Raw genomic sequence first — 24,604 nt, 5'->3', positions numbered from 1 at the left:
AAAAAAAAAAAAAATCATGTCTGTTCTAAAATGCTGTAAGATGTCCTCAGATTTTCAGAAGGGATGATGGAACTGAAGTGCTTTCTGACCTAGACAGATACAAGACTGAAAACAGTATGTGGCAGAAGTCAGGCAGGGAAAGGATTGCAGTGTCACAGCACAAAGGGGAGCAAAATCTTGCTGGACACCCACAGCTCTCCTAGGCAGCTAGGAGGGAAAGGGTCTATGATGTGTCTGCTGAAAAGGAGATGACTGGGCTAACAAGTAGGAGGGGAAAAGATAGCGTGGATAATTAGAAAGAAAAAGGAGAGAAAAAGGATCCCTGTGAAGATTTAGACGGGTCAGACAAACAGTGAGATGTCAGGGACTGGATGAAACATTTGAAATTCAGCCTTCATTAATATTTTGTCTGTCTTATCTCAGACTAATTTATTTTATGGATGTGGAGATCTGTTCCTGCTGATATATCGAGATGATTATCAGGCAACCTTACTGGTTTTTTGAACTGTTTCTTAAGCAGGAATTCTCAACATTTCTTGAGGCCCTGTGCTGGTTTTCTAAATTTCCCAGGGTTTGAAGACATGAATCACCAAGCCACTATTATTTCTGTGCTATCTATCAGGAAATTTCCAGGTAATTATCTCTTGCCTCCAGCAGCTTTGGAAACTATTGCTACCCAGTGGGCTCATATGGTCTGATCACATGTTGTGCCAGTTGCCCCAAGAAAAAAGCTAAAAATTGTGGACAGGAGAGTTGGGAGTAACCAAAGAGCAAACATCAGGCTGCTCTCCAAACATGCTACTCCTTAGCAAATAATGCAGAACAAAATAACTGATTAAATTAATTTGGCTTTTTGTCTACTTGTTTTCAGCTATAAGCTATTCACAAAAATTTATGATTTGCTCAAAACCCAAAAAAGGGCCATTAAGTTCCAGGCAGCATTAAGGTCAGGAGCTCCTTTCAGTTAGTGCGGTGGCAGCCTTCCCTTCCAACATAGCTGCCCCCAGGAGAGAGAGTGTCCAAGGGAAAGCATACCTCTTTTGTTCTGGCTTAATCCTCATTGCCAGCACCATGGAAAGCAAAGCTTTTCCAGCTGAGGGTAAGGTTTATGTAAGGAAACTTCAGGTTCAAACATGACAACTGAGAGAGGTGTTTCATCTGGTAGGTATTTATTGATAGTAAGAAATAAAATCTGTCTCTTAAAAAGCATACAGGCTTCCTGCCAATAGTATTGCACTTGCTAGATCACCCACTTGCTATCCACTCCTTTGTCCTTGTTTGCATCTGAGAACAGGAAGAAGAGATTGGACTGCCAGGACAGGTACCTGAATGGACTTGCAAGGTACACAATATGTGAGCAAAGATGTCACTGGCTACACTAGACAGCATGCTTAGCTGTGTAAGGAGTGGAAGAGACTTCTTTTATTCAGAAACAGTCTTAGGAGATTGTCCAAAGCTATCTCCAGGGGGACTGCATGTGGAGTGCCTCCATTTCTGTGAAGATACACCTTCCCTAATAGCTGCCTCTGAGAAAGTTTTGCTGTGGTAGAAGGCTTCTGTGTGCAGTGGTCTGTAAGCAAACTGATCGTGGCACAAACATAAATACATGTGACATACAAATGAGTTACCTGTGTTTACATATGTATCTCATGATGATAGTTATGACAATGTCAAATGGTGATTTTTCATTAAGTGCATCTGTGTACAAGAAGCTGCAAGCATATAAGTCTTCTCATTGCTATTAATGCACATTGTTTTGACCTTTAAGAGCTTCAGGCTCAATGACAGGTTCAATGCTGTGCATACTGCTTGCTCAAATGAACAAGGCATAGTAAGAAGAAGCTACTTTATCAAAAGAGAAGAATGATACATCTTACTCTGTAAAGCTTATTCTTTTTATTTTCAATCTAAATCTACTCAGTGAATGTATATGTTTGTGTGGCTTTAAGAAAAATGTATTTACAACGTCAGACACTGTAATCCATCGCATAAATGCTACTTTGGCAACTGCACTTCAGCAATATTTTTTAATTCTGATGGAAATGTGAAGTAAACTTGCCAGTGCTAAGTCCAGGATCTAAGCAAGAGCCTTGTCATGAGCGGTAGTGGCTAGTGCAACTCTGACTAACGAAGAGCCTCAGACCCTGATTCAGTGCTGATCAGAGCCAATGAAGTGGACTTCACAGCAGAGCTTACATTTGGTAGAGCAAGGTTCGAAATATGTCCTGCCCAAGAGTTGACACATTTTGACATATCCTGTGGCAATAAGCAAAATGAACCATAACATATCTTATTTGTTCTCTACATCACAGGGCCTTATGCTGACAACGGTGACAGTCTCCCCCCGGCATCTGAGCCGCCCAGCCTCACACTCGGTCATGGTCCAACGGGCAGCAGAGCCGCTCACTTCAGCACAGATCTGGATGCCTCCCTGCTCACATGGCCCATCTTCATCACAAATACAGTTGTTTGATTGCACTAAACAAAAGCACAGAGGAAAAACAGTCAGAATGGCATCTGACTCAACAAAAAACAGACTAAAATGTTTCCAGCAAAACTGTAGTATTGCCAGCAATTTTCTGGAGGGTACTCAGTGCAAGGAAGACATGGACCTGTTGGAGGGGGTCCAGAGGAGAGCCACAGAAATGATCAGAGGGGTGGAACACCTTTCCTAATGGGGACAGGCTGAGAGTGTCAGGGTTGTTCAGCCTGGAGAAGGCTCTGGGGAGACCTTATACTGGCCTTCCAATACTTAAAGGGGGCATATAAGAAAGGTGGGGACAGACTTTTTAATAGATCTTGTAGTGTTAGGACAAGGGGTAATGGTTTTAAACTAGAGGAGGGTAAATTCAAAGTAGATACAAGGAAGAAATTTTTTACAATAAGGGTGATTAAAACACTGGAGCAGGTTACCCAGAGAGGTGTTAGATGCCCCATCCCTGGAAACATTCAAGGCCAGGTTGGAGGGGGCTCTGAGCAATCTGATCTGGTTGAAGATGTCCCTGCTCATTGCAGGGGGTTGGACTAGATGTCCTTTAAAGGTCCCTTCCCAGCTAAAACATTCTACGATTCCATGATTCTTTTCCGAATCAGAAGTAACATTAGATGATATTCAGGTTCAGTGGAAAAACTAGAAGTGGAAATGACTGGTGCACAGCTGGGGCTTCCTCTGCTCAGAGAGACTGATTGTGTTTGTATGAAAAGCTTGCTCAAGGTGCCTGAGATATTGTTCTCAAAGACTTCTCTGATGTTACTGCTTGAACCAGTTCATGTATGTACTGCTCTGAGTCCAGAGAACATGTAAGATGAGAGATCTGTCCTTGGACAGTAACAAACCAATCATTCAGACACTTAAAACTGATATCTTTATTTACATACAGGCAGTGTCACTAAGATTAAAGGATCTACTCCTACAAATAAATGTGCATTTTTGTATCAGTGACAACAGCTAATTAATCAGATAAGAAGAAGATCCCATCTGAGATTTATTTTTCATAACTGTGTCTTTGTTTTGGTGTTGTGGGGGGGGTTTTTTTGTCTGTTTGCTGAAGTTCCAGCCAGTTTTGATTTTTTTTTGTTATTATTTTTGTCTGTTCAATCCTGCTAGACGAAACAGATGAACTCATATCAAGTAATCTTTTTATTTTCAAAACATGACAATAACTGTGCCACTATCTGGGGCACTTCTAAAAACCTAATTTTCTTCTTTATCTTCCCATTTCTGGCAACCCTCCATTAAATGCAATGTAGTGCAGGACACTCAGAGCAATTAGATCAGGGAATTTGAAAACTTCCACTTCAGACAGATTGCAAAAGACTGGGACTATTTCCTCTGAGGGAAGAGACATTCACCTTTGATCATAATATGAGAAACTGGGGATAGGCAGTGAAGTACAAACAAAAGTAAATGGCTTTCCTAGACCTTCCTGCCATGTTTGGACACCAAACACCGGGCTGATGGTTTGAACCAGCTTAGCAGTGCCTTGTGCTTGAGATGGTCTGGAGATACTATACCAGGACAGACCTTCAGCTAATGTGTAACTGGGGATAAAGCTTTCATTTTGGTTATAAAACTGATTTTGCTTACAATTGTGAAGAATCTCTTACCATCACATTTTTCCCATGAACGGCATGATCCACACGGTATTTCAGCTGCATGAGGTCTTCTGCAGTTTTCTGCATTAGTAAGAGAATATTTTCTGCCCATGCACTCCAAGGCATGCATCTTGCAAACAGTTAAAGGTGTGTTTCTCTTGGTTCTTTGGTCTGTAGCACAGGTGTCCAGGGAAGGACTGAAAACAAAACCAGGGATCATGCTATTTAAATGTGCTTTATCTTAGTACCTCTGAAAAATTGCTGAGGGAGTGGAAAACATTCACGGTCCAGTTCCAATTTCCCTGTTCATTGAAGTACATACTAAAAGTTCAGCAAGGGAACTCGAGACATAGACATGTGAATAATTCCAACTCCTTCCTTTTCCACAGGATGCACCTCAGCTGAGCCAGGATCTGTTCCCTCTGAAGGGCAGGGATATTACTGGGTATTTGCCATTGACCTCAGTAGCAGTGAGAGTGAGACTTTAATTAAAAAGAGCTCAGATCTCAATTATTCTCTAATATATTACACATGCATGCACCTAAGTACATACAGAGAAAACATTTCATATACATGTAATGATATATTCACATGCACATATATTAAAATATTTTCCAAGTATTTCTTAATTATAAGATATTAAAATATAAAGACCTTTTCTCTGCTGTCCTTTAAAAGCCTCAGCTTTTGCTAAATAAAATGTTATGATCTAACATCATAGACCAAAGATATTTCTGAAAATACACATACATCTCCACATAGATTTTATGAAAAATCTGCTCTATTTATCCAGGGAATTTGCTTCTTTATTTCTTGAAATTCAGATATTGTTCTAACACCCACAAAAATGAGCTTGTAAAAATGGTAATAACAATTCTCGGACAATGTTAAACAATGTCTGCTTTGAGTACAGTTCCAGGAAATTGTCATCATTTCTGTTTCATGCTGTAAGTGTAGGAGGGCAGTAAAAAGCCCTTCCATTATTTCTGGATTTTAATCTCAAACCCCAAGCTTCTCCACTTGTTCTCAATGCAATCAGTGTCATCTGTGCAAAGTGAACAAAAAAAAAGTGCCTCTCTGGAGAAGGGCATGCCTGTGCATTCCTCGATGCACTTTACAGCCACAAGTAAGGTGCTAGGGCAGGGTATGAGAAAGCAGAGACGTGCTCCCAGGGGATGGAGAGCTTTGAAATACAGTGCCAAAGGTTTATTTTCAGCACAGGTCCTCCTTTTGATCTCACAAACACTCCCAACAGAAAATTCTAGTGTCTAATGGGTCAGTTCTGAGAGTCAACCTCTGATAAACAGGTGTTTGGTGGGGAGGAGAGTCTGATGATGAACAGGGAAATGGCCCTAATGATCTTCAGGAGACTGCCTGAAGGAGAGGGTAACAGTCCTTGAGAAAGTAGCTTATCAGGGTAATGAAGAGGAATTTGGAAGAGGGAAGGTCTAGTAAGAAAGTCCTGACTCAAATCTTGCTTACTTGCTGGCCATGTGTTAAGGTAATTTTTCTTTTTTTTTTTTTTTTTTTTTCTTTTCCTGGGAATTAGGAAGTGGTTTTTGGTAGATCTATAAATAAGACACTGAGGAAAAGTGCCTGGTCCAAGCTTTGGGACTGGCTCTTTGAGAGAGCGTTTTGAAGCCTCTTAAAAGAGCTGGCTTTACAGAAACCTTAAACTACCTGTAACATAGTGTACCTTTAAGATATTTAAAATTTGGCACAGAGTTTATTAGCTGAGCCTGAAAACTTTGCTGCATCTAACTGCAACCAAATATGTCTTCAAAAATTATTAACTGTATGACATCTCCTACTTAAGTTAGCGTCCTCAACTGCAATGAGTCCTTTAACTGCTGTGCTTAGTCAAAATACCAGCCACTAAATCTCTAGTAAAGTTTGTTGCCTCATTTCTGAGGGACATTTCATATTCTGACGGACAACAAGAGGACAACCCAATGGATATGCAGCACCAAGCAGCTGCTAAAGGAAGCTGGTGCATCTGTCTGTATTACATTGTTTGCTTGTCTGGCTTCACAGCCTATGTGTTAGTGGTGTGCTGATTTATAATGTGAAAGTTATCTTTGCAGACAGAGGTATGAGAAAAACTTCATCTTTAAATATCATCATAAATTTGGAAGAACAAAGTGTGATCCAGGGAAAGCATCTAATCTGTAATTAAGTTGTTTATTATGTTTAAAATTGTTCAGAAGCCTTCTTTATTTGCCTGAGTGATAAATCTCAATATCTGAGTCTTAATGTCAAAATCATGTACACAAGGCAGCTTAATTTTGCTGAAAAGATTAAGGCCAGACACAAGAGCACTGATCTGTCTGCTTTGCACCACTTTAGCAATGCCAAAAGAGGGGAGGGAGGCTGCTTTAACCAGCTGCCAAAGGTTGAACCCGGGAAGTTCATGGTCCATGTTGCCAGTCTCTCATTGTGGTATAATGCCTCAAACTGTCTTGAGAGTGCTCCACATATTTGCTATATCTGGGTCAGCTGGGAGAAAGCCAGTGGAAATCAACATGTTCAGATGCATAAGAAAAAGGATGGAGAATCTGTCCTCATAAGAAAAATTAATAATTTGTACTATTGCTGAGAAAGAATATTACAGGGCTGGGAGCATCACAGCAGTGCAATAAAAATTATTAGAGGCAAGGAAGAATGATCGTGTAAAGTGAATGTGAGAAATTCAATACCTTTTATCTGAAAAAGAAGGTTTGTATAAGAACAAGCTTTTTACTAAAACACATATTGTAAGAAATGAAATAGCATATGTAAGTCAGCAAATACCTTCTCTCCCTTTCACCTACAATGAGAGGCAGGCAACTTTCAGTGAAACTAAAAAGTGAAAAATTCATCATGCTGGTAATTATTTTAACTTCTTAAAATTATATTTAACACCGTAAGTTTTAATATAACAACACAGGCCAACAGCTCTGAGAGAGACATAGATGCTACACAAATAAATTTGGAGGAAAAAAGAGGAGATAGTATTTTAAAGTTATCAAATCTCATGTTTCACTGTGGAGATAGTCTTTAGCTACTGGAGACTGAGGTTTCATCTGAATTAACACACTAACTGTGCTTTGACCCCTTCCTTGCACTAGGGCCAATTCACACAGAATAGCTGGATAGCTGGTGTTCATACTGTTGAACTCTCTTTTCCCCCAAAAGATGGGGACTGCATGAGACTGGAATGATCCCTAGTAACTCCTGCACTGTGCCTGAGAATTATCCAGTAGTTGACCCTTGCCAAAGTTCTGCTTTAGCAATTTAGCAGCTCTGGTGCTCAGAATCATTACCTTGCTGTAACCGATGAGGATAGATGTGGCCTAAGGCAACACATAACAAAGGACAAATTACCCCACACCAGCCTGTTGTAGGATTCTTGTGCTGTCCTGGGAAGTCTTTGTTGCTAGTCTCTTGGAAACTGAAAGGACGTAGGATGGGTCTGAAACCATGATGTTCCTGAATTCCCACACGAAATCTGGTTCCCAGCTCTCTTCCAAGCAGAGGCTGCTGCTGAAGGTCACTGCCACAGCAAAGCAAGCCAAGTTACTTCTGCTCTCTGTGGAAGGACCAAGATCTGCTTATATGCCTTACTCCTACAGCCTTAACAGGCTGTCAGATTAGTCTGCTTTGACAGCTGATGATTTATCCTTCTATTATTAGATGTGTTATTTCAAGACAGTGAAAAGATGGCATCAGGTAACAGAAATGACTGTTATCTATCTTCCTGCCATTTTGAACATAATTATAAAAAATAGAAACAGGCAAGTAGTAGATTAGTTATAACTGAAGCCTGAATGCATAAGTGAACGTAATCAATTTAACTTACAAGGTTATTGTGACTCTGCCCAATGCCTTCCCTAGCACTGTGGACTCCCCTCATTATCTACGTAACTAACCTCAACACACCCATGAACCAGAGGAGGGATTGTTGCCTCACTTTAATGAGTATTGACACAAAAAGAGTAGAACCAGATTATTTAAAATATTTAGGTGTTTAAGCACAGGAATAGAGTCCTAGCAGAGTTGTTACAAACCTGGCACTTACCTTTGCATGCAAGACAATGGGTTCAGACCCTAGGGAAGTGTCTAGTGGTCTACAAAAAACTGAAATAAGCTCACCAATTTTAATTTTGAGATGTTCAAAGTGTGGTAATTTTGACTTAGAACCAGAGTAACCATGCAGGGCACTCTTGAACTATATGGCTGACAGAAAGTACACATACTCCACTGAGAAGTGCTACCTTGAAATAACTTCAGGCAACAAAGATTTCTCTGCCTACTACACAAGGATAAGACAAATTTGGCATGTTATGCTAGAGTTTCCAAACTGCTCAGCACCTGCTGTGGCATAAGCCTGGCCACATTTCATATCCAGAGCTCCTGTGATGACTTTATAGGAGACTTCATCCAGTCTATCAAAACCAGCCCAGATGTTGGAGTGCTGAGCTCTTTGGTACATCTGGCCATCAGCTCCAGGTGATCTCAGGTGTCTTCTTGTTACTCCTCTGTTTTGGTTCTGTTACCTCCATGTTTAACAAAGAACTGAGAGAGTTACTCATTTCCTTACATTTCTCCTGCATCGATCATTGCAGAATATAGGCTTAGATCAAACAGGAAAAAATAAACTCTGGTCTGAAAGTTATGAGGTCAGGAAAAGTGATGTGACTGGTCTGTACAAACTGCTATGTAAATGGGAGATTAGATTATTGTGCCTTTCATAATTCTCCAGTCTCTCAGCAGGGAAATGAAATCTGCTTTATTTCACTAGCTTACTGCTTTGATGTTTTATGTCCCAAGGGCCTCTGTTCTAACTTATCGTCAATCTTCTAAATCTTCAAAATATCATTTTATCTTTTTCCATCTATTTCACAGATCAAGTGGAGCTGAAATTATCCCTTCACCTTCTGTCATCCAACCAAATTCCATCACTGCTAAAACCCACTGACAGCTTTGACAAGGCAGGTAAGTGATGAACAGGACATTGATTGAGCTGTAAAGCAAACAAGGTACAATGCCTCCTTCTCATATGAGTAAAGCTTTCTCATCTGTCACGGACTGAAGACTTAAAAAATTTAATTGGTCTTGAATAAAGTGAGAAAGTCATTGTCAAATTCAGCTTGAACTTACCCACATTCATAGGGCATTTTGCACACGCATTGCAACTGATGCACTTTCTCCCATGGCTGACATTTAGGCTCTGTCACTTCTGGTTTCACACTGGGCACTGAAGTAGAAGAACACAGACAGTGTTATTAAGGGTCAGAAAAACAAGGGCTGTTAAAGGTCTACTCCGAAATTATCCTATCAGTTGAGCTTAAAACGCACTGAATTATACAACCATGACATAAAGTCATATCCTGCATGTTCAATAAAAGCATCTACTGTGTGGAAGGAATCAACACTATTAAAAAGATATGATACACTTTGCAAAGTTACTGTTCAGTAATTTATCCACGGGTCATGAGTCAGATGGAAGGAGACAGGTACTATGCTGAAGCTTAAACATTCATCTCATTTCTGCAGCAGCTGGTTTTTTCTGATAAATTTAGCAGTGCTGAATGATCACTGGCAACAGCTTTATCATTAGGTTTCAGAGTTACTGGCTTCACCACTGTCTAAGGCTCCAAAGTCGTATGTAGAAATGTGAACATGAATATCTTTATACACTGATGATAATGAAAACTACAAGTTCCATCACTAGTCCTCAATCTGCACTAACTTTAAAAATAAAAGCAATAGTGATTCTTGGGGAATTTTTGTGATTGCACACGTACTGTTCTTTGAGTGCAGTTGTATTCCAAGCTTGAAAATGAAATAGGCCTTTGCTAAACATTCCTCTGGAGATTTCTGTGTCAAGTAATGGCAAGACTTTGCTAAATCTGTACGGACACACTTTCTGAGAAAGCTTTATCCTGATTTGTTTTTTAGATAGATTTCTGTAGTTTCCTACTTTACATGAAACTTTAATACCATTGAACATTGTTACCTAAAAAAAATTTTTTTAAATCTCCCTTATGGATTAAGACTTGCCAAGCAAAACAGACAGGCAGAAATTGCCAGAGAAGGTGAAAAAAAAAAAAAAGAATTTTCAATGCAGAAAACAGGCGTACCCATCTGCCTGCAGAGGGGAAATTTCCGCCAAAAATCACTGCATTGTCTCCACCCCTAGAGCTGTTGGTTGTATAGTTGACTACTACCGACACTATTGCTGACTAAATACTCTCATCCAAAAATATGTGTCACTGTGTCTGTGTATACATTATCTTCTTAATTTTTACCCTTCTTATCTTATATTCCTTTGCTTTTTAACTGTCATTCTAATTGTTATTCTAATCTAATTGCTGTCCCTTTTTTGATTTTTAACTTTTGTACTAAAGTAATGCTCCCATACAATCAGGCAGAAGCTGTTTCTAAAGAGGGAAGTACTTGAAACTGGTTCTACTTACTACAGAATTTGAATACATGATGTAACAAAAAATGATGAAAATCAGTCACTAAGGCTGAGCCTAAGGAGTAATTTACAACAGTATGTCAGACTGGTACTTTAGCACTTGAGCAGCAGTGAGCCGTTTATGTACAGCTATGTTATTCCTTCTGAAATTCTTATGCTTCCTGTGCATATGGATATGACACAGTGGCTGATGACTCACAGGACCCTTGCCTTTTGAGGTCTGACTGTCACCTGCCCCATCCCTCAGTTGAGGCACCTTCAGGCAGCAGTTGGTTGATAAAGAGAGGACAGACATGAATTGTAGGAGACATGCCTAGTCTTCTACAGTAGTGGCAGTTGTCCCCAAGCAAGGGTCTCTGCAGGGATATGAGAACATCATATCGCATGAAGATGCGACTGGCTTGAAGCAGCAAGCTGCTTGGATGCCTGTATGTCACTGATCAGCATCACAGGAGTGCTCAAGAGAAAGCCTCACCTGCCTTCCAACAGCTGGAAAAGATGACTTAGAGACGCTGTATGCTATAGCCCATTTCCCTCTCTGTCAGTGCCTGCCAGTATCAACCCACAGTTTAAACAATTGTTACAATGAACTTGAAGCAGCCTTTTCCCATTGCTTCCAGTTCCTGAAGATTTACTCCATATCCACTGTGTGACTGTCAGATGAACAAAAGGAGTCAGTCAGCCCTGTCGTTTTCTGCCATGAGAGGCCATGGTGCGCTGAACAGCTTTCAGATATGAAAGCTGTATCTCTAAGGTGCAGCTCACATGGTGGTGGTATTACACAACATAGGTGGAAAATGAAGTACACTTGGGTGGCAGAATAGGCAGCATACATCCCAGGCAATCTCTTAAAATACTGTTAGTAAAAATACTTGATAGCAATAGCAGAGTGGAAAGCAAAAAGCTGTAAGGAAACCTCACAAGAAATGTCTTAGGGCATCTTTTTTGAACAGCCCACAGAAAACACACACTCCTGTTTTCTGTGCTTCCTGATGGTGATTTCAGTATGGCTTCTCTATCACTATATAATTTGTAACTCTGTCTATTTTTTTTACTATACAAGCCATAGTCTGTCCAGGAAAGAAACACCTGCATTGCACTTGGAGGAGTACAATGGCTTACCTGGTCTCTTGCACTGGATAGTGTTCATGTCAGGAGACCACTTGAGACTGGGCTCACACAGAATGGAGCGTGCCCCTTCTAAGTGCATACCATGTGGACAAGACAGAGTTATTCTCTCACCAATCTCATACACAGGTTTCCATGGCTCTCCTTGCAAACCCCACTCCAGGACAGGCAGGGGACAAGCAGTTTCTAAGGATTGAAGCATTTGAGATAACCACAGTGAAACAGTGGATTGCAGAAAGCAGTCACACATTTTATCTTCTCCTACATTCCTTAACAAATTGAATGGTAAGATTAGCTGATTTTTCTGTAGAAACATATCAACCATGTTAGCCCAGGATATTAACTCATCACACCAGCCAAACATGTGCAATAGCAAGGACAGAGTGACAATATGTTCTTCCACTGCCTGCAGGTTCAGCCCTAGCTTGAAGAGGGCTTCTCTGTTCTTAGGACTCATGTTTCTGTAGAGGGTTCATACTAGAGAGTAACATCCTAGAAGAGAGAGGTCATACATACAGGATCCTTGGAGACCATGTACTGATACACAAAGAGATGGCATTTAAACAGTGTGGACTAGCATTTGTGGGCAGTCAGTCCTGGTTGGAAGGAGGAAAGGATGGTGTTGAACTGCAGGTCTGGAAATTCCCAAGTCTGTATGATCACGCTCCAGGTTGACTCACAAATAAAATATGCAGAGGAAAAAAGAAACCCTAATGGTTCCTGACCAGGTTAGAGAAAAAGAGTGAAGTGAGGAGATCATCCAAGACATAAAGTGACCCTTGGAGTTGTGTTCTTACAAGGCAGTTAAAGAACAGTCGTTGCCGCTGCTGCCACTGGACCTTTTCCTCGGTTGGCTTTAGACATAGACTCATTCCCATGGTTCTTGGATATAGCCACAGGAGTGAATTAAACAACAAAGTTTGTTTCTGCAGGAAGTAATTCCTGGACTGGAATTTAGTCTCGCTTACCTCCAGCCTTCCTTAAAACCAGACCTTATGGTCATGTTTCTATTTCAGTATTACAATATATGGTATAAAATAAAAGTTAATTTAGACCTGATTATGCCTAGGGAACTGGTAAATGCAGGTGTGTGTTTTCCCCCATTGTTGTTGGAAAGCAGTGTTCAGAGATGTTTCACTGGAATTCAGGAATGGAGTTGTATTTCAAACCAAGAATCTGTTAGACATACCCTGGCAATATCTGTCTCCAACTTGCCACTGTAAATTACTGCCACACTTAGCAACAGGATCACCAACAAGAGAATATCCATGTTTGCAAGCATAAACAATGCTTTTCCCAACAGGGTATGAGTTCTCAGCATTCTGAAAGAAAAAGAACAGGTGAAATTTTGAGTATACAGTCTAAGAACCACCAGCAGAGTTGAACTCCCTTTGATTCTGGGATGCGGTAGCTGAGGACAGTGAGAAGTGTTAACACCAGTCTACAGTGCACTGCTGGGAGTGTCTGGAATACTGGGGGCAATTCTGGTTATCAATAGTCAGTAAATGGGATCAAAATGGAGACGATGCTGCAAATAAATTGGTAGAATACAGAACATTTGGGCTACCTTAACTGAGCAAAGGGAGGGTCAGAGTTGAAGATAACCTGTGACAGGGGTCTGGCAGTGGTACATCAGTGATGGAACTGTGCTTTCCTAACAGTGTATAAACTGACTGCAAATATGGCTGTTATCAAGCATTAGAGGGGGAACATAAGCTCTTGAACAGCCTTCCAGGGGGATCAGTGGAGAGTATATGGCTTTGCTAATTCTTAGGATGGCATGTTATCAGCTTGCTAAAGGTTAATGTGATATGGCCACTCAAAAGAGCTGGACTTGAAGACACAGGTCTTTTCTCATTTTATATCCCACTCTCTTCTAAGGAGTGATCTTATGAAAAATTGAGAGTACTCCTCAAATTGCAGGGTTTGTTTGTGAACCAAAATATCAATATAGGAGATGACTATTGATTACCCACAAAAAAATCACTGGCAAAGAGGGAGCACAAAATTTTGGATCTTGCCTCAGGTTGCAGTTGTGCAGAGGCAACTAATGGATTTTGAACTAATCCTTTTATCTATTTATTGGGCAAAAAGACTCTAGACAGCCTCATAACATGCAGAAGGCATAATCCATTCTTCCAAGGGAGGAATTTAGTCTCCCTTGCTAAACAGGCCCAAGTTACAGTCATCCAAATACCTTGTCAGATCATAGTTTCACCAGGGAACAAGAAAGTGCAATGGTGAGTTACAGCATGTAGAATGAAGATTCCTAAAATCTGATTGTAATTTTGCTATGGACTTGCAGGATGAGCTTGGACAGTTTACTTTCTGTGTTGTTTTTTCTCTAGTTTTCTGTGCTTTAATATGTAATTCATGTGACTCAGAAAATTTTTAATATGTGTATAGGGTAAAGAACAAGTAGGTTACTTTTCTCTGTAGGTACCATGGTCCAGAAAAGCAAAGATTTTGTTCTGGTTTTAGGGGTGGGGCTTTTTTGGTTTTCTTTTATTTTTAGTAAGAAATCTTGGCTAAAGTCATGTAAACTTCAGTCAGGGAGAAATGCTGACAGAGCTGCTATACAGTAGCTCTGATACCAAGCTTACCAAGATAAATACAAATTTGCAAGTGAATATCTGTATTAACTGTAATAGAGACACTGCAGGTAGGAATAGGACAGAAAAGAGAGTAATAGAAATAACTTACTTGAACAAATCCATTTTCCAAGAGAGGAGGACGTGAACAGAACTCTGTAGGAGTTATGGATAGATCAAAACAATGTGGTTCAATCAAGCTATGAAGCAAACAAAAGTATGACTTAGTTTGAATTTAGTCTCCCTTCCTTTCAAAATTCTACACTTCTCAGTGAAGCCCATTTTCAAGACTCTTATGAGTCACATTTACATCACAATTATACTTAAATCAGGCACTGCCAGGCTATCTGAGAGAGTGCTAAATAGAATGGTGTCAAGTTTACTGGCTTTTACCCCATTTTCTACTCTTACCTTGTAGCAGATTCACAGCTTCTGAATTTCATTTTGTTTCAACTTAAATATGAAAGCTCAGTAAGTGATCTTCTTCCCAAATTCAATAGCTTATGCTCCCTTCTGAAATAAATTTTTAAATCTTCCTGTAGTGGTGCTCAAACTGTTTTTTTCTGCTTACCGAAAATGCTGCAACTCTTCATCTTCACATGGTCTGCTTTCATGCTGCTCTCCTACGCAGGTCTTCCCACCACCATGCGGGGAGGGATTGTTACAGGCTCTACTCCTTGATTTCCTTCCCCCTGAACAAGAACTCCAGGAAGACCAGCAGCTCCAGTGTCCATCAACACCACCTATGCCACATTTGGGAGTATTTCATATTAAACCACTCTGTAGGTGGTTTAAAGGCACAGGCTGTTCAAAGCTAGTGATGGTCCAAACTGTGCCCTTACAGAGAATTTCAGATTGTGTTGATCTAATCTTTCACCTTTCCCAAACTTGCCTTTTACACAAGTATAATTCCACAGTCTATATGTCATCAGAGTCTGAGAGAACATAAAAATAGCTATTAGCTACAACTAATAACAAAATTAAAAGGCAAAATTTTTTGAAGTTACTTATACTCATTTTGAGTGGTTAGTATTGTCCACTGTGTTTAACAACAATAACAGTCTTTTGTTAAGTTCCTTGTGTCTGGACACGTTAAGCAAAGACTCAGGCTCAACATGACCCTCCTTATGTTGTATATCTGCAGCGATAACTGACCCAATCAGCCACTGCACATCAGCCACTCATTCAGGTTGTGCAGTGGGGCAAAATGACTCTGGAAGCAGGAGAGCACACTTTGCCACTTCTAAACTCTCACAAGTTTAAAGAGTGCTGACCTGGCTGATCTTGCACAAGAGTTCCCAGCTCACAAGCTGCTCCAAAGGTGTAGGGTTTGCAGTAACACACACACTGAGTTCCTTCCACGGCCACCTCACCACTGTTCTGGCAAGGCTGACATTTGCAGGGATCATTTTCAGCCATATATTCTTCAATGGCTTGTTTTAGGTAATGCTTTTTGACTGAGGAGCAGGGTACTTCCTTTACCAGCTCATATAATGGTGTTAGCTACACACAGTAGAGAAACATTTACATTAAATACTTATAATTGGGATATAAGAGTTTATAAGCACATTTCAACATGCAAAATAATTCGTGATGTATGCTCCTGCACATGGGAGTTGACAGATGCTCTAATTTACTAGCTAGCTATTAGCTTTTTTCTGAAAAGTCAGCTCTGTTTAACAGCAACCCTTAAAGTTAGTGGTAATTTAAACGTATTTGAGCTATGAGATTACAGCTGAGATAAAAGTATAACACAAACCACCAATGTGCAGTAACCTGAATTCTCACCTAGTTATTCTCAGTGTTAAATGCTGGACATTTAAAAAACCCGTTATGGTATTTCATTGAGCAGTGATTGAAGGTAACAATAGGCGAAAACATTTTGCATTTCTGTTTCTTATTTTACAATATTCTGTGCTTTTACATTTAATTGAAACCTTTCTGACAGAAATATTTTGGGTTTATGCCATTCTTCAATTTGTGAACAGTTCACAAAAAGGACTTAGACAAGGTAGCAGTGAATATGGCCAAGCCCAACTTTGAAGTGACTGGCTTCCAGAATCTCCAGTTATGCTAAACTTCTGGATGAGAGAGAAGAGGGAGGGATAAAAAGGATACACAGAAGTTGGCAAGCTGAGTGGAAGCCACACAGGCCTGCCAATATGCATTTCAGGTAAGGGGCTATCTCAAATCTGGGCTTTCTCCAATAGCAGGGTGACCCTCTATTCTTAAGATGAACTCCACTAAAGTCACTCAAGCAGTCTTCAGTAAGATAGTAGGCATTGACCTGCCAAAGGACTTAGATTTGTGATGCAGCTGATCACGTTAGCTTCATGGCATTTTCTTCCCGTGAACTTTTCTTTTTTATAAAGTGATCTGAAAACAAAATGATTGCAGACTACAGCCTAATTAATCAACCACTATAGCTTAATCATTTATCCCCTTGAGGTGATCCCATCTGCTCATCTCTGCTTCAGGAAAAAAGCCTTACCTTTTGTTTAATTACTCTGGGATAGTCTGTCACTGAGCTGGCCCAAAAGGAGTATCTCTGACTGTTCCCAGCAGGATTATCCAGCTCTAGATAACTAAGGCCAGCAACAGCACCTGGGCTTCCTCCTTCTATGTAGGGATCTCCTCTAATCTTATTACCACTGCTTCCTGTAGATTCAGGATGGGAAATACAGAAAATACCAGCATTGCTATATTTACAAATAGAAATAGAAAAAATACATGCAAAAGCTATGCTAGCAAGTAGTGAAAGGACTCATTAGTGCAGATCAACAATCTGTGTCTGGATCAAGAGCTCCTATATTGATAATATATAAGAAATATCTAGTTTTGCAGGTGTCTTGGCAGCCCTGATTTAGGGTGTTCAGAAAAGTGCTAGATACTGGGAAAGCATTAGCAGTGATTGATGAGTACTGGAGAGCCTTTTAAACAAGGCACTTGTTGTCTGGGTTCAGTGTGTTAAGATGGAGTTCAACAAAGTTATCAATACCTATTTCTCATTTTAACAGCTATTTAGGAGGAGATGAAAGATGGAGACATGACAACTGTATGAGTCGCTGTTGAACATTTACCTGAAGAAGTCAGTAGCAGTTCATCCAGTTTGGAGCACTTTACTTTCTTCTTTTTCACAATGAATGCATTCCAGCCTGATGTGGTGCACTCGTACATGTCTGTTATGCTCATACCTGCAGATAATTGATCCATTAACAATACTGTACACAAAAAGTGTGTTGGATTAATTTCTGAGTTTCCCATTGACTTGAGATATCATGAAGTATTATGCCTAAATTAGAAGACAACTAACCAGCACATCCTGTGGGAAGGTCCATGCGTTGCTAAAGCTTATGGATGGAGGCTGAGTGATGGGGAGGTGTATCTGTAAAAGGTTTATTGTTTCTTTCATCACTTTTCTCAGCAGTCCCTAATTCTATAGCACTGCTTCCCACTGAGTACCATCATACATGTCACTCTGGTGTTTGCTCTGTTTATAATTTTTTCTGCTTTACACAGTTTTACTCAACCTTCATCTCCAAGCAACTTCTAACCTTTAACACTATTTGAGATTTAGATTGGCACCAGCACTCAAGTTTAGCTTGACCAGGTCCTGAACCAACTATCAAATCTTTGCTACCCAGAACACTGCAGGTCACAGGTGTTGATCTAGAACTGAATGTTGTGGTTTGAGCACTTTTTCTAATCTTCTTTCTTTTGTCCGTGAGAGAATGTGGTGGCTAGTAGAAGTCAGTTACTTGATTTTAAATGTTAGCTGGGAGAACATGCAAATAAATTTTTATTCTTGTTTATTCACTTAGTTTCTTTGTACTCTACCTTCTGCTTTCATTTTGTCAGTATCCATATAAAAAATAACTTTGTAATGTCCTCCCAGAGATCCAGAGTGTAAGAAATGAGTCCCAAAATGTTCAATAAGTCTTCGGTAGATGTTGTATTCGTAGACAACTGGAAGGTTGGCCAGTTCCTTCCAGAAGGGCTCCGCAAGAGCGAGAAAGTCTGGGCGATTGTTAATAAACTGAGCAACTTCCACACTGTTCTCAACAACCATCAGCTGCTTACTCTGGGGGAAGGAAAATACGTCAGCCATGCTCCATGTCACCATCAGGGTGGTTCTTACTAGCCAGACAACATGCACATTATATTGGCTACTAACCACCAGCTTTACAGAGCTGTTAGATATGTCTAAGCAATCCACTGAATGCAAAAAGAATACCCTGAAGTTAGGAAATATCTTTTGGACCTTTATTTATAATTGCTGCAACATCTTTCTTTTCTATGATGTACCTGAAAGCCAGCATAAGGACAAAAAAGAAAGGAAAATATCACTCTTCAAAGCTAATGGTGGTTTCCAACACCAGAGGCCTGGCAGTAGCGGGTTAACAGGCCTTGTCTGAAAGCAAATCAGAGGACTAGAGAGGCCTTCTTTGCACCCTGTTTTGTCTAGAGCATCCTTTCTTTGAAAAGGGCTGTAACCATTTTGAGGATGCTGCTGAATTATAAAATCCTATATACCTATACAGTATTGTTCACCTCATCCTCTCAAAGTTGCTTTTGAATATTGTTATGCTAAGTCTCAAAATATGACACTGCTAGTGTGGTAAAAGGAGTCTGTCCTCTGTCAGCTTGAGGCCATAAAATGTATACATTTGTTACTTGATTTTATTTGCTATAAGATAGACACTATACTTCATAATTGAGAGTTACTCTCAAATTATTTATTTAATGCTCCTTTTTAAATAAGTCAGAGGCATAAGCACTGTGACCTCCTGGCTGTTTAAGACACCAGATCTCTCTCTTAATGGAGTTCTACTAGTGGAAATATATCATAAAATAAATTAACTTTAATTGCAAAATTACTTCAATTTTTTCGCTCCAAGATACTGACAGAGGTAATAGGAAAAAAAAAAAAAGGCAGCAAATCATTAGAAGAACACAGAAAAGACTGATCAATTATGAGAAGAAGCCAATGTTTTCCTTCCTCAAATAGGGAGAAAAACGGCTAGCAAATAAATAAATTACTAATAAAGAGGTAAAATGGCGAAGGTAAAAACAGCAGCCAACCCTTCTTAATTGATACACAAACCAGTGATCTCTTTCTAAAAGGGTTTTATGGGACTTTTTTGTCATGCACTTTGTGACAAAAATATCTGGATAAAATAAATATTTGCATCTCACTATAAAAGCACGTTAAAAAAATGATGAAAATGTTTATGCAAAATACTAAGCCACAGTGACAACTTATACATACCTTTTGACTGTGTTGCATAATTTTATTCTGTGAATAACTGTGTCCACTGTTTGATTTTTCATACCTCTCTGTGTGTTTCATGTAAGACCAGCTGCTGTTGAAAAACTCATAGCTGAAATCATTCTGAATTTTAACCTAGAAGATGAAAGATAGAATTCTGTATAGTTTCATAAAGGATGTTAAAAAAGATAACTTCTAGAATAGAGCAAGTTCTTCCTGATGCAAAAAATTCGATGTGTTTTTCAGGCTGAATCCATTTCAGATTTCAGAAAAAGTACTGAATGCTATTGGAAAAGCATTACATATAAATTTATATATTTGTATATCAACTATTTATGTTATGAAGTAAAGTACATTAAGGTTTGATTGACATGTTTTTGATAAATGTGAGACAGACAAAATCTCTGAGACAGTGACTTCAAACAAAGCATATCTCTGGAAGATCTTCACAAAGCACCCAAAAGCCTTGTGCATACAAGATTTCTTAGGGTGATTCAGGCCACTGCTTATTCTAAGGAGATGGCTTTACATTCAATCTAAGTCTGAGAGAATTAGAAATCACATCCAAGGAATTACAATTTTTTTGCCTTTCATTTTAGCAAGATATATAACGGTTTGTATTTCAAAACAATAAGTGAGTGCAGAGAGGGAGAAGGTGTCATTCAGCTGCGTTTAGGGAAGCCTACCTGTCAAGAGACCCTACAGGTTTGTATCATTCTCCCAGTTTTAATCATGACTCCAAGTATAAAGCTGTGCTTAATGAAAATGTACCTGGAAAGTATAAGCAAGAACGCTTTCACTCAGCCTGTAGTATTGTCTCCCATCACCACTAAAGACCTTTCTGCATTGTCCTCCAAAGCTTTTTGTATGTATGACTCTCCCCCTAGTCTCACCAGTAACAGCATCAAAGCTACGTGAAGAAAAACATGAAAGATCATTAAGACAGAGAGGCAGCAAATTATTTTACAGGAGACAAAAATTACAGAGCCATTATAACTGAATGCTGTATCTGCAGATTAAGATCAAAAGCTGATTTACCCAAGGAAAGGGGATATTGGCTGATAGACTTTTACACCCACAGAACTGCATTGTGCATAGCATGTTACAACATGGAAAGCAAAATGTTGCTTTTATTTGTCAACAAAAATGAACACATACCAGCATCTCTTAACATTAAGACATTCATATCTATTACAACTGATTTTATTAAGTTTTATTGTTCCAGCAATTAAGGCAACACAGAAACAACAGGGCATCCATTCCAAAATGTTTTTTGTATTATATCTGAATTATATTGCAAATCAAGTGATACCACTACACTAAGGAAACATAAGATAATGATTTTGCTAGGTTGCAGATGGCATGTAAAAAAAGAAATCCATATGGATCCACAGTACTAAATGCAACAGCAATGAACAAAAAGAATGAGCATTGCTGGCTCATTTTTTCCATGCTGATGATCATGTGTTATTGGTTGACGTTTCATTTCATATCTTAAAAGATGTTTTTCAATAGCGAGAATGAAAGATAGAAAGCTTTATTTTGTACTTCAGATCAAAGTGCCTGTACATTCTGGCTTCACCGAGACACTGGCATGATGGAGGCCATTGTACTGAACACTTTTGCATATGGGACATTTTACCATAGGCCCAGAAAGCCTATCTGTGCAGCCAGAGTTTGTAAATATAACAAAAATATAAATGCATTTGGCACCAGTGCTACTGAGTTTGGCACAGAACATTACCCTGTTCCTGTAAGTTCTGAATTTGGAGGTGTTTTATCAATATCACATACAGTCGTCTTCTCTTCACATCGATCTTCATCCGCACCATCTTCCTCACAGTCCTGATCTCCATTGCACACAAGAGATCTGCTAATGCACTGACCTAAATCAGAACAAAAATGCATGGGGAAAGGAGAAGTGTTTGTTCCTTTAAAAATAAATCATCTAAAATCAAAGCAAAAGTCCTACTTATCTACTACGTTAATTAGCTTGTCACTCCCATGATGAACAGACTGGACCTGGGAGGGCTCGTGAAATAACAGTAAATGTAGACACAAAGAAATAGTGTATAGTATACTTGAGGGAACCACGGCCATTCAAGGCTTATGATAACAAAATAGTTGACTTCTAGATTTATTTCCTGAGCTTTCATCCTTTGACCCTATCACTTGTGATTAACTGTGATTATCTCTCTGGTAGCACCAAAACATGTTTATCATCCTTCTCTGTGATAAACGTCTATCTACTGAGATGTCCTTTTTTGTGAAGGTAATGGGAGCTGCTTGGATACAAGGACTGCTTTAGGGAGCATTAGTTTCCCTGACCTGGTTGATTTCCAGGATGTTTGGATATAGCCTAGAACAGTTTTGAACAATCATGTCTAAGGTTGCATTCCTTAATTACCTTCTCGTAATGAAAAAAACTGTACTCTGGGGCAAATAGGTAAGGCAGAATGACTTAGAGAGATGACTGGGGCTGCAGCATATTATCTGCAACACTCCAGATGAAATTAAAAACTTGCATAGTTGAGGATGGACAAAAGGAAACATACTCCTAAATCAAATTTATCTGTAGGTCAAGGGTTCTGCAAAGTCATTGCCCATTTACTAAAGTTCAGAGATAACAAGGTTATCTTCTTAACTTTATGACCAGAAAATGGTGAAAAAGATCTTGGATGGTACCTGAGAAACATCTGAACCGATCACCACAGCCATCCTCTGTTGGGCATCCCCTTGTGGGGGTGCATGATCTTGTTTCAAAGGCATCCCCAGGGCAGGGGTTTCCCCCATACTGGCCATAAACTGCTACTGTCCGTCTCCGAATCTGAGTGCAAATCAAGGGAGATCTTAGAAAATCCAAATGCAAAGCAGGAATAGTATACTAGTGTCAAGAACAAGCTACCGGTCTACTGCTATAAGGAAAAGAGACATTCACTATTTTTTCTGAGAACAACCACGCTTCTTATTACCACAATATGGTTACAAACTCTCAAGTTAATAGAAAGACAACTATTTTACCTATAAGGTCTTTAGTCTGATGCATAAGCTTGGCTGGTTTGTTCAAAAATCTAATATGTAACTGAAACCAAGAGAAAGCTGCTGACAAATTTCAGTTTTGTTTTACATTTTTAATAGGACCAATCATGCCTGATATGAAATTGCTAAAGTTCTTCAATGTAAACAATGTCATTGAGGAAGATGATAAAATCTAACATCAAATAGGCTACTTTTTGCTTCTAAAAAGAGTAAGTACTGTCTCATGGCACATCTTTAATTTTGACTAATCCCTTCCTAATTGATGCAATGTCAAAGTAAATGAGAAGGAAAATCAAAAGTGTCTTGTGCATCAATAGAGTTGCACTGTAAAATCATCACCTAGTTTTCATTGAGGTTAATACTTTGCAACCAAGTTTTCTTTCCTTGAGACATGATTCCATGAATGAAAAATTAACAGAATTGGTACAAACCAGCATCAGTGGAAGAACATCTCAGTTTACTGAACAGTTCGGTTGAGTTTTTTGGAATGATCACCAAAATAAAAAGTACACAAATTGTTTTACAACATGAATATCAAATCTTTGAAAGGGAACATATTGAAGACAGACTGGAGGATTTCCCTCAGCCTTCTCGTTCTGCTGGGCCTTTTGTCTGACACCTGATTTGGGGTTTTAAAGCAGCTCCTTAATTACTGGGAAAAAATCATGTGTTTATGAAGTCATGACTACAGAAAAGGTGTCTCCGTCTATACCTGGTTTTGAGTACAGCCATCGCACTCGGACCAAGGGCCAAAAGAATTCCAACGGCAATGGACTGGAGGGGAAGGGCTGCTCCAGTAGTATTTTTTGCATTAAAAAAAAAAAAAAAAAGAGGAAATTCATCAGGGATTCCCATCCATAAGCATTAGAGCAAAACTTTCCTAAACAGCAAAGCACGCCTCCAATAACAGGGGTATGATTAGGCTCCCTCTAAAACTCCTTGGATTTGCCTTTCATGTGTAAGAATGAAATCAGTCCCAGCTTGGGCTTTCTGGTCACTGAAAAAAAAAGGAAACTAGATACACTCACCTAGCCTGAAGATCAGCAAGAACTTTGTGTAACCATATATAAGCTTCAAAGACCACACATGGCAAAGCAGGAAGAGGCCAGAGCACATCCGGAGATCTGCAGGGAGCTACCAGGGGCTGTGTGTGCCATGGCATGCAGCAGACCTTCCCGCAGCCAGTTTCTCAATGGGAGGCACTGAGGGTGACACCCACCCCAGGGATCAGGGGTGGCTTGGGGTAAGCCGTGCTGTGTTTCACAGACAGGTGTTGCTGTGGCTTGCACCACAGCTGTGTGCTCTTTTCCCGAAGGGTGGCTGACTCCTCTGGGCAGAGGTAAGGGACATCACAATGTCTCACTCTTGTCCCCACTGCTGGCAGTAGCAGCGCTGACACCAGTGTCTCCTCTCCCAGGAAATATATATGAAGACCCCTTTAAGCCCTGCTCCATGTCATGCACCAGAAATTGTCTGTTAAATTATACATGCTTAGTCTTCAGCATGTGATTCACTAAAGAAATATTCACCTGGAAAAAATGGAAAAGAAGCCTGAAACTTCTATCAACAGAAAAATCCCCAGCACCTGAAAAAAAAGTAAAAGCAAACTTACTTTGCTTTTCTGCTTTTTCTGTTAGCTCATGTAGCTGTTCTAACTTTCTGCAATCTTTACACTAGTCAGCTTAAGAAATAGAGTGTCACACTGATTTTCTTCAGCTTTGTTGCGCAAGCTGTTGCTTTTCAGTCTTCTTCTTTCTTGCAGTACTGCCCAATTACATTTTCAACTAAGTATTTATCCATATAAATTAATATTTCATCGCACTTGACATATTCACTTCATCAGTAAAAATTAAGTAAGCAATTGTCTTACCTTCATGTTAGATGAAATACTCAGATCTCCAGCAATTACCAGGGAAAATGTACTTCCACTCAATTCAGCAGCCAAAGGCGTCAGTCAGTCTGTCTGCTACTGTATGTCTCTCCTCACTCTGCCTTGCTATTCTGCTTTTCTTTCCCTAA

At 39.6% G+C, this 24,604-nt stretch overlaps 1 protein-coding gene across 1 annotated transcript; it reads right to left on the bottom strand.

Moving 5' to 3' along the window:
* Positions 1-1,152: 1,152 nt before the first annotated feature.
* On the bottom strand, positions 1,153-24,604 carry C7 (complement C7). The gene is made up of 18 exons (XM_074812057.1): positions 24,456-24,604; positions 24,115-24,170; positions 23,298-23,373; positions 22,232-22,373; positions 21,291-21,432; positions 20,318-20,456; positions 19,547-19,681; positions 18,115-18,358; positions 17,358-17,471; positions 16,769-16,935; positions 15,552-15,780; positions 14,849-15,020; positions 14,390-14,477; positions 12,876-13,008; positions 11,681-11,872; positions 9,235-9,331; positions 4,108-4,292; positions 1,153-2,478 (listed from the first exon to the last, which is right to left on the bottom strand). Exons 1-18 carry the CDS (start codon positions 24,459-24,461, stop codon positions 2,291-2,293), a joined length of 2,505 nt encoding a protein of 834 aa, XP_074668158.1. The 5' UTR covers positions 24,462-24,604; the 3' UTR covers positions 1,153-2,290.

The sequence above is a fragment of the Strix aluco genome, chromosome Z, assembly GCF_031877795.1.
Source record: "Strix aluco isolate bStrAlu1 chromosome Z, bStrAlu1.hap1, whole genome shotgun sequence".
Lineage (NCBI taxonomy): Eukaryota > Metazoa > Chordata > Aves > Strigiformes > Strigidae > Strix > Strix aluco.
The sequence above is the reverse complement of the archived record's forward strand: the minus strand, read 5'-3'. Positions and strand labels throughout refer to the sequence as shown.

Coding starts and splice junctions, on each gene's coding strand:
- C7 (XM_074812057.1), bottom strand. Junction 17,472..18,114: donor TGACAAAATGAAAGCAGAAG/GTAGAGTACAAA, acceptor AATTATCTGCAG/GTATGAGCATAACAGACATG. Junction 9,332..11,680: donor TATCCAGTGCAAGAGACCAG/GTAAGCCATTGT, acceptor CTTCTACTTCAG/TGCCCAGTGTGAAACCAGAA.